Below are 10,349 nucleotides of genomic sequence, written 5' to 3'. Positions count from 1 at the left end.
GGAGCTTCACCGGCCCATCCTCCACAGCTGTGCCAATAACTTGCTCAGCCCCAGCACTCAGAGCTGATAGCCACGTTCCCTCTCCCAGTTCCCCCACATCCACCAGCAATCTCAAATTATTTTGAAACAGGTCAGTCTAGAGAGCTAGAGAGGACCCGAGTGGGAAAACACAGATAACTAACATTTGTGAGGCAGTAACTAGGTGCCATGTACTGCTGGGAACATTTCACGTGTTTGAACAGTGCCGCTCTGGGGGGCAAAATTGTGAATTCATTGGAAAGTCCCTTAGCCGCCCCAAGGAAGGGGACACAGTGTGTGCCATTGTTTCTGGGGCTGTCGATGGAGCAAGTGCAGGGGAAGCTGGGGCGGGGAGGGCACTTCACACCCACAGCCCCAAGGGGTCTTCCCGCCATCCCCCCCCCCAGTGCCCCTGCCTGGCACCCACCTGAGCGATTATGCAGCTCCCCACCATGTCTGCTGGAGCCCCCGACTCCACTGGAGCCACCTGAGGAATGAGGTGAGTGGTTGAAGTTTCCAGAATTGGCAGGAGAGGTGGGGCTTCTGGTGAGAGATGGAAATTTAACCGGCCTGACAGGAGTCTGCAAGCACAGAGTGGGTGTCGTGGTTAGGGTCTGTTGTTGCCTTCTCAGACACACACGATGGCAGGGAAAGGGCTGTGGATTCTGCTGGTTCACCCCAGCCCATGCCGCCCGTGCCAACTGGTGCTCAGTCTGCGGGGAGCCCCCTAGAAAGGGGTGTTCATTTTCATCCGCAGGCAAGCAGACCATAAGCTTAGGCTGAGCCCCTGTGATGTTCCCCCTGAATCACCCCACTTTCAGGATCTGACAGCTTTCCACATGGTGCAGACTAACGACAAACCAGCCCTGCCCACTTGGAGCACCTTGGGGCCGGGCTCTCACTCTCCCGCTAGAGATCTGATACTGCAACAGCCCCATGAGGCAGCAGCAAGCCAAGGTCAGCCCCGTTTCACAGAGAGAGAGACGGAGGCTCTGGCTCTTTCTGATCACTCAGCACACAGTGACAGGGCGAGGTCCTAAATCCTCATCTGTGGTTTGCCATTTGCTGCATCTACGGTGTGGACAGTCTACACAAATGGGGGTAAGCTCCCACATCAAGAGGGACGACATCAGGACGTTACAGAGACACAGCAAGGGCCTCAAGGTCAGAAGCCACGGTAGGCAAAAGGCTGGAAGTCACACTCCTTGTGGGTGAAAGAAAACACCCGTAGTGCACATACTTGCCTCCCAGTGTTTGCTCTTGGTCATGGCCCTGAGCAATGATGTAATGTGGAAGTTGGTTAGAAACCAAGAACCTGGTCCCAGGCCCATGCCACGTGGCTGGGTGCTCTGTGGTAGGGTGGTTCCCTCCTGGGTCCCAGTCTCCCCATCTACTCAAGGGAAGCTTAGATTAGATCAGGTCTTCAGGCTGTGCTCCTTGGGGCTCCAGGGCTCCAGAGAAAAGACAGACAAGAGGGGCCCTTGCTTTCATTGCCTTCACCCCACGTTTTAATCTGTTTATAAAGGAAATCCCTTTGTAGGGCAGGGGACACAAAAGGACATCCTCATTTAAAAAAAAAGCTTGAAACCCACTGGATTAGCGGGTCTGAGGTCCCTTCTGCCTGCAGCACACCCCGACTTCAGTGTGAGTGACGTGTCAAAGCACGTCCACTGGGCCACTCACAGTGTCTGTGCTCCCGCCGCCCAGGCCCGCGGGGGCACCCCTGCCGGCTCTCTGGAGCAGCACAGTCTTCACGGGCTCTGCCTTCCCGCTGTGACATGTCCGGGACCGATCCGAGCTCCACAGCTCAAAACTGGAAGGGGGTAAGAAAGGGGGGATGACTGCCTTCAGCTTGTCACTCGGGAGTCTGGGGAAGGGGGCTCCATTTCGAAGCTGAAAAAGACAGGCTGTGGGTTAGACAAGCCTCCCCTGGGGCGGGGGGGGCTCCCAGCTCTTCAAGAAAGACTCCAGGCTTCTCAGAATGGCACCACCATCTACCCCCTCGTCCCCACGCCCGGCCAGACACCATGTGGTACCCTCTGCGCTCCTACCAGCAACCAAGCAATACCCCCATTTACTCTCTCCACCCCCCAGCTTCTCTTGGGGCCATGGCTGCAGCCAGATGGGAGACAGAGGGGATGGGGAGCGAGGCGAGGCGAAGGGGTGCCGGGTGTGCTGTGATGGCGGCACCGGGGGGATGGGGAAGAGGGCACTGCAGGCCCAGGGGAAAGAACGCAGGCAGGTCCGGCAGCCAGAGGAGCAGGACGTGTGCGCGGGGCTGGGCGTCTCTGGAGGAAGGGCCAGGGCGCAGGGGACCAGGAGGCCCAGGCTGGCTCTCTGTGAGCCCAGCAAACACGCTCTTCCCCACTCCACCGCACCCTCCCTCATCCAGCCACACCTCCCACTGCTGACATTTTTCACTGTAATTTTATATTTTGAAAATGTGATTTAGGGCTAGTATAGAAGCCACACAATGATGACTGGTGGACTGTCAAGGAAAAGCATTCACACAGTCCGCACTAACTTTAATTAAGAAAAGACAGTGGCCTTGGTGCCAGATGGTGCTTTGCAGGGAAGGGCATCCCACAGCTAAACCTGCCTCGGGAGCCGGGCAGGCGCGCGTCTCCGCAAGGATGGCTGCAAACGCCCACTCGGCAGGGCTCCCTGGCCGTCCTCCATCTGCCGAGGGGCAGGAGGAGGTGGCCAGGGAAGGGCCAACGCAGGAGGGGAGGCACCTTGGCTCCCACCCTGGCTGTCCTGAGCTTTTCTGAGAATCTGTGAACAGTGCTGTCCCCTTGGACCTCAGCAACCTCATCCAGCAGCGGGGGTGGGACTGGAAGAGGACTAAGGATGCCCACAGCTGCAAACCCACCACAGACGGACGTTTTCACTCCTTGGGGACAGAGTCTAAATTGTTGCAAACTTTCTGGAAGGCAATGACATTCGCACCCATTGACCCAGAGATTCTATTTCTAGACATTTAGCCCAAGGAAACAGGCAAGTGGGAGAAATCGAGGCATAAGGATATTCATCAGATCTGTGACAACAACAAAAAAATAAAACCCCCAAAGTCCAAGGGTAAGCCTTCGCTGGTCAGTGAGGCACATTCCCAGGACGGAATGTTGCATCAGGCAGCCATCAGATGTGATGTGGCTAAAGAGCATTTAATGGCATGGAACAGATGGTCAGACAAACTGTTAATAAATCAGGCTCAGCACAGTATGGGGAAGAGAAGAGTGCCCACCTCGCAGGGCTGGCCACGGACTAAATGAATGAATATATGCAAAGTGCTCCGAGGACCGCTGACACTTAGTAAGTGTTGTAGTATCTGCCATTATTATGCAGGACATGATATGTTCATAATGCTAAATACCGGTTAGAAAAATACCCAAAACTTATCTACCCCAAAACGTCAGTCATTATATGTGTCATCAAGGGGGATTTTATTTTGCTTATTTATATTTCACTGCATCTTCCAAAATTTCAATAATAGCCCTGGTCTTCATACAAAAGTAATTACTGCTCTTTAATGAGATTATCAAATGTCAGGCAGTACAAGCTCCCACCTCAGCTATCCGGTCTAGAGACACCAATTTACACCTTTTACACCTACCGCATAGCAGGGCGGGATGGAGCTCAGAGAGCTCCCAGTCAGGACTCAGCCGGCTCCGCCCCTCCTGAGGATGCTTGGCTCCCTTCTCCTCTCCAATACCGCCCTCTCCTGGCCAGCCTCCAGAGTAGGGTCTTAGAGCTCAAGGGACTTCAGTTCAACCCCAACCCTCATTTCAAAGAGGAACGCATGCAGCCCAGAGAGGTGAAGTCACATGTCCAAGGTCATACAGCAGATAACCAGGAGCTCATTCTGGGCCAGACACGATACTAAGCACTTCCTGGGGATAACCTCATTCAAGGAAGCAGCCATGAAGGATAGCATCCTTTAAGTCAGACACTGCTAGAGGTGCCCCAGGGTCCGTCTTCCACATCTTCTTTAGTAGACACCCCTGGCATTTAGAGGGGACACAACCGCCTGGAACAGAGACGTCCTTTCCAGCCTCCGTGCATGCAGTGTGATGTGACTAAATGCTGGCCGATCTGATATAAGCAGAAGTGATGTGCGAGTTCCCAGGAAACTTCTTTAAAGACACCTGGTGTGTGCCCCTGGTCACTTTTTCCTCCCCTCATCTTTCTTGCTGGCTGGAAGGAGGCAGTAACGGCCACAGCTCTGGTGGCCATCTCATAATAGAAGGCAAGCCCGGGAGACCAACAGGTAGAAGGACACCATGGGTCAACATGCTAGTCCTGACCCGCACTTGAGAAAAATAAGCTGCTGTCTCATTTGTGCCAGTTATTGGAGGACTTTTTGTTACTCACAGCTGAACCTATTCCTGATGCATCTCTAATTCACAGATGAGGAGACGGAGGACTCTCAGGTTGGGCTGGAAACACAGCCTCCTCTGGGACTCCTCTCCCCGAGTCCCCACAACCAAAACGGTGAGCTCACTGTCACCCATCAATTCCTACCCTGCAAGGCCTGGCCTCAGTGCCGCCTCCTTGTGAATGCAGTCAGGGCTGACATCTGGCCACTAAGCCCCAGCACAGCCTTACCCACAGTTTAGGGCTGGCGTCGGTTCCAATTCCTCAGTGCCAGAGCTGTGTCACACATTTCGCTATCAACCCCATCTGTGACCACCACAAAGAAAGACACATGTCCACATCCAGCCTTGTAAATCAATCAACTAATGACAGGCAGAGGCCTGAAAAGCTTTTAGAACAGCCCCATACTCACCATGGTTGTCAATAACACATCTTCTTTGTCTCCTCTCGTGTTCCCAGGACCTGAGAGACAAATGGAAGTTTCCTGAAATGACCCCCCCCAACAAGTTCGTGGCATGAGGATGAGTGACCAGGTCGGCCTTCAACCTGGAAAATCAACTCTCCTGAGCGATTAAGTATTTAATAATAATTGGTATTCAATATCTGAAGAGAGGGAAAGCATCTCAAAGGTATCTCAGAACGTGTTTTCAGCCTTTCCATAAGCCACTGCTGTGCTGGGTCAGACAGTGGGGCACCCAGCTCAATAGTCTGTCTCAAATGGAGGTGCCGAAGGAGCTAGGCTGGGTGTGGGGAGTCTGTTCGAAGGGGTGTGATCTAATCAACTGCCCAATCAGTGTGGGAATCTCCTTCAGTGCCCTGGCAAAGTCGTCCAATCTGTTGAATACCTCCAGTGGTGGGAATCTAACTCCCCACCCCTAGGTAACTCGTTCTATTTCTAAACACTTCCAGTGCCAAAAATCAATCATGCGTGACAGGTGGGAAGATCACCTATCAAAGGCAAGAGAGAGGCAGTGGCTGGCCTCAGGTCCCTGAGCAGGGTGTGAGGGACAGAAACCGGGGACCCTTGGCACTGATGTCCCCATCTACCATGCTGACTGCAATTGTGTCCCTGCCTGTCTCTTCTTCCCCAGACCAGCTGCTTTGTTCCAGGAACACGTTCCAGTATCATCTCACCTCTGACATCAGCCCAAGAGGTAGGACAAAGAGCAGAGAATTTGGGTTTGACCATTCTGGAAATTCTACAGCACATGCAGTTTTTTCTCACCATTATCTTTCACTGTGGGGGCCACGTCACGAAGCCCCAAGCGGCTTGTCTTGTCCTGGGGAGCCGCCCTCATGGTGGAGTCCAGCGCTGGCTCTGGTTCATCACAGAAAGGCAACGGCTGGTTGCTGGAGAGCCCGCGGGGCAGGGTCTGCATCAGTTTGAGCTTCCGGAACCGATTGGACATTCGGCTCCACCAGGACTGCCAAGGGAACGCAGAGCAGAGGTCACGCTCCACGAACAGCCAGCCCAGGGACAGTGACACACTTTACACGTGCTTCCCCTCTGCTCCCCTGCGCCCGTGACACGTATTCCCAATCGGTCACAGGAAAGCGTCCCACAAAACCGTGGTTCTGTCTGAAGCCTTTCTGACTCAGCCCTTCGGGGCTCTGACCTCTGACAGCGGACCCTATTTGCCACCCCTCATCCAGTCAGTCTCCGCATTGCACAGATTGAGAAATGGAGGTCCAGATGGGGTGCCAATGTGCGCAGAGTCTCACAGTGAGTCAGAGACAGACAGATGGACAGGAGGCAACGTCAAACACCATAGCATCAGTCACTGCGTAAGCTCTCCCCCCGTTCCAGTGACAACGTGAGAGGTGTCGTCCACACCCAGGCCCGGGCCATCTGCTCTGGCAGCTGACGCCTCTCCACCTGCAGAGAGGCCCAGTGCTACTCCCCAGGGTGCCCCTAACCCCGTGACAGTTCGGGGGTTACGGCACGGCAGGGAGGGAGGCTGTGAGGGCCTGGCTGAGGGAGACAGCGGCGAGCACAGGGCTGAAGGGACCTATACAAACAACACTGAGAGGACACCCTGGGTTCTAGTGAGCAGAGAGCAGGAGCTGAGTGCGGATTTGAGGAGGCATCAGAGCCCGAGAGCCCCACAGAGGATGCAGGAAAGGTAAGTGATTTCAACCAAGTAGCCAGGATGGGGAGGACGAGAAATTCAAAGAAAAACACTTGGCTCGCAGTTAGAAATGAGCAACTGGAGGATGTTAGGGTATTTCCACAGAGCCCCAACTGGAGGCCTGTGGGCCGCAGGGAGACCCCAGCATGTCCCACATGCTGAAGCAGAGGCCGCAGACAGACGGCCTGGGAGGAGAGGCATCTGGCTCGGCCAGCTCAGTACCACATCATGCAAAATTTTCCAACTCCCGACAGCTGTTAGCTGAGTTTCCACATCTAGCGTTCTAGCGTCTCTGGGAAAACATGGGACAATCTGACAACACGAACCCACATTCCTGCAAAGTGGTCACCGCAGGTTATAGAATCAGCCCAGTTTTCCCGGATACTCACTGTTCCTTACTGCTCACCAACGGCTTAGTTCCTGCCCTTGCAGGGCCACCCTCACCCTAAACCAGCCTTGCGTTAAAAGGAAGCAGCAGGCACCCCCCACCCCGTCAACTCGTCTCTCTTTAAAGCCCTCTAGGACAGGAAAAGGCAAACCTTGAGCCCGCCTTTGTCATCGGGCAGCACTGGGACACTCCAGGGCTGTCGGACCTTCGAGTGAGGCAGAGGTGGCGGGTGGCTGGGCCGGCCTTTGTCTTTGTTCACCTGCATGCAGACAGATGCCAGCAGTCGAACAAGTTCCGTGTCTATGGGCACAAAAGGCAGCACTTTACCTGCAAATTCGTCTGTTGGGCCAGGGAGAGAGGGCTCAAGAAGACCCATCAGCCTTAGAACTCAGCTGTGAAGCTCCAGCGTCTATGTTACTCCAGGATCGAGGCACTGGTCTCTCCGTCTGGTCTTCAAAAGGTGGCAAACAGGCCAGCAAGGCTTCATCCACTTGACCAGAAAGGAAAACCAGGAGCCCTCTCCCCACAGACAGACAGTGGGAGAAGCGTGTTTTAAAAGCACAAGCTTGGGGCGCCTGGGTGGCTCAGTCGGTGAAGCATCTGACTTCGGCTCAAGTCATGATCTCACGGTCTCTGCAGCCAGGTGGCAGGGAGTTAAATTCTGCCTCTGTCCCTCCCTGGCCGTGCAACTGCAGGTAAGCTAGAGAACCTCTCTGTGTCTCTGTAAAAGGGGTGACAGTATGCACCACATGAAGGTGTCTGGAGGAGTCGAGGGAGTTTCTAGCCTAAGGGAAGTGCTTAAGAAAGGGGAGGCGTTATTAGTAGTTAATAACTGGGTTATCAAAACAACAACAGAGATTGAGAAGAATACCTTACAAACTATTAACAGTGCTTTTCTCTTGATAACTGTTTTTTCCCTCTCCAAGTGTTCAATAATATACATGTGTTTCTTAAAAAATTTCAGGCAAAAACTTCATTTAAAAAAACCCATTCGGAAAAAAAATCAACTAGGGAGAGACTACCTCACTGGGCAAGGGAGGGGGAAGTGGTCGGAGGGGGCAAGGGAGAGGAGACACAGCGAGACACAGGTTTGTCTGAGAAAAGTGTGTGCGATCCAGGGGTTCTAATGACACAAACTCTTGGCACACCAGGAGGGCCTCCAGCCAGGTGGAGTGAGCTCATTGGACTTGGCGGAGGACCCCACTTCATTGGCCGGGGACAAGCCATTTCCCCCGGCCCCAGTCACCTCCCCTCCACGAGGGGATACGCAGCTCTGCTTCCCCTCACGCACCCTGCGAGGATGACAGGGAGCCGGGTGTACATCTGAGACAGGCAGGGCGGGCAGCGGTGGGAGAGGGGGCGATGCTGGCGGTGCGGGAGGGCTCTCTGGCCATCACCCTGTAGCCAAGAGAGGCAGCAGGACTAAGTCCACTTGGGACCGCAGAGGTCAAGTCCTCTCCCAGGGCCAGCAGGTTGGGATCTGGCTCAGGGCTCAAAGCCTGTGGGTTAGAAGGGCCTACTAGCCTCTCCCCTCCCTGGGCTCAAACTCCAGGGCAACAGGAGAAAGGATGGACAGACAGACAGACTCTGATCCTTGAGCTGCCTAATTGGATGCCTCAGGTCCCAGAGGGGGGCCTGTCACAGTGAGGGAGGGTCCAAGAGGAGCAGCAGATGCCAGCGGGGCCCAAGAGAGGTGGGACCAGAGACAGTAACACCCTGAGCATGGTGCCCTTGATCCAGCAGCCCCCACCTACATGACTGAGCAGAGGAAGTTGCTGCTCCACCTCCGATTCTGCCTGTCGAAGGGGTCTTTCTGTTTCCTCCCAGGGCAGGGCTTCTGGTCGCGAAGCCCAGATACCATTCTGGCACATGTGTGGCCTGCTAAGGCAGACTCCTGTCTCACCGGCCTTCCTCCTCGGAGACTCCCAAAGGCTGGCACCAGAGAAGCGTAGGGGACTACCTGGTGCCAGCCCAGCCTTTGCGGGGGAGGGGAAGGACCCGCCTGAGGACATGTGGTGAGCCCTCGGGGCTTGAGGGTGACCTCCTGGGGGAGTAAGCAAGGGCTGGACACAAAGGCGATTATCCTGATTCCCAGACAGTGAAAGGCCATTCCTCATGAAAGGCCATGAGGGTTTTCGACCCCTTTCCTGAAAAAACCCACCAGGGTCGCTCAGCAGCATCACTAGGTCGAAAGCCGTGTACCCATTTTTTGCACGAAGAGTGACATCTGCTCCTTGGTTTAGCAGATATTTGACAATTTCCTTATTCCTGGGGAAGAAAGAAAAATCCTGAGTTAGACGCACTGAGAGCAAAAGCCTGGCTTTGCTCCTGGGTTAAGAAGCTGACGATATCAGTGCCCCCTTTTGAGGCTGAAAGAAGGACATGAAGAGCTGCAAACTGTCTCACACTCTCTGTGCCCTACCCCGTGGGAAGTAGCCCTAAATGTGATGGCAGCCACAGCTCATGTGCTCCATCCACAAACAAAAGAAAAACCACGTGGCCACCACCCACAAGCAGGTCCCAAACTCCTCCTGCCCCAAATCGGGACCCCTGCACTGCGGAAGCCTCACGCAGGCCGAGGTGTCTGAAGTAGATGTCCGAGGCTCACCAAACAAGGCAAAAACTGCTTCAGGATGACGCAGGAAAGTGCTGTGATCACCTGAGACAGGGCAAGGAAAGGGCCCATAATTTGGAATCAGATCACTTAGCCGCTGTAAGACTGTCTGCAGCTCCCAGCCCTTGGGTCAGCCTACCCGAAAGAGGTGGCCTCCGGGACAGGACAAGAAAGGACTCAGAAGCACCAGTCAATGCCGGTGCCTATTCAAATGGAGAGGGTTAGGCCAAGTGTCAGCACGGGTTGCCCAGGAGCCAATAGTATGAACAGCCATTGTTCATTTCCAATAGGGGTGACTTAAGGGCTTCAATGAGAAAACTCCAGACTGTTCAACTGAAATCAACCTACGGAAAATCATCTGCCTGCAGAAAACATTCCTGCTGTGTGGTTTTTACGGCCCCTGGTGGATTCTGTGATGAGGTAATAGGAATCGAGGCATAGAAGGCAGGGATGCAGGATAGAACAAGCCTGCGCTTCTTTAATTTTGTGTGTGTGCCTCAAGCTCTTCACAGCTCTGAGTTTATGTGTACTGCACTCTGCTGTAGGAGTGGCGCGGGCACTGACCCGTGGTAGGTGGCCTGCATGAGGGCCGTCCAGCCATGCACGCTATCCTGCTTGTCGATGTCAGCGCGCCTCTCCACCAGTAGCTGCACCAGAGGCAGTTGCCCCGTGACGGCCGCCAGCATCAGTGGGGTTGCCCCATCCCCGTTGACCAGGTTCACGTAGTTGGGGTCTTCATCTGCGATCTCTTTGACCAGCTGGAAGTTTCCTGCAAACAGAAGCAGGAGACCTGGTGATCCATGGGCCTGGCACTGCTAGATTACTT

The 10,349-nt window shown here is 54.4% G+C and overlaps 1 protein-coding gene across 1 annotated transcript in view; it reads right to left on the bottom strand.

Moving 5' to 3' along the window:
- The window catches only part of ANKS6 (ankyrin repeat and sterile alpha motif domain containing 6), a 42,994-nt gene that overhangs the window by 28,381 nt on the left and 4,264 nt on the right, over positions 1-10,349 (bottom strand). The window contains exons 4-10 of the mRNA XM_077756058.1: positions 10,088-10,292; positions 9,071-9,177; positions 7,061-7,209; positions 5,618-5,816; positions 4,805-4,854; positions 1,702-1,911; positions 446-599 (exon numbers count right to left, since the gene is read on the bottom strand). Of these exons, the coding sequence (XP_077612184.1) occupies positions 446-599; positions 1,702-1,911; positions 4,805-4,854; positions 5,618-5,816; positions 7,061-7,209; positions 9,071-9,177; positions 10,088-10,292 (1,074 nt within the window). The remainder of the gene's footprint in view (positions 1-445; positions 600-1,701; positions 1,912-4,804; positions 4,855-5,617; positions 5,817-7,060; positions 7,210-9,070; positions 9,178-10,087; positions 10,293-10,349) is intronic.

The sequence above is a fragment of the Crocuta crocuta genome, unplaced genomic scaffold, assembly GCF_008692635.1.
Source record: "Crocuta crocuta isolate KB4526 unplaced genomic scaffold, BGI_CrCroc_1.0 scaffold431, whole genome shotgun sequence".
NCBI classification, from domain to species: domain Eukaryota; kingdom Metazoa; phylum Chordata; class Mammalia; order Carnivora; family Hyaenidae; genus Crocuta; species Crocuta crocuta.
This window is presented reverse-complemented; position numbering and strand designations above follow the sequence as displayed.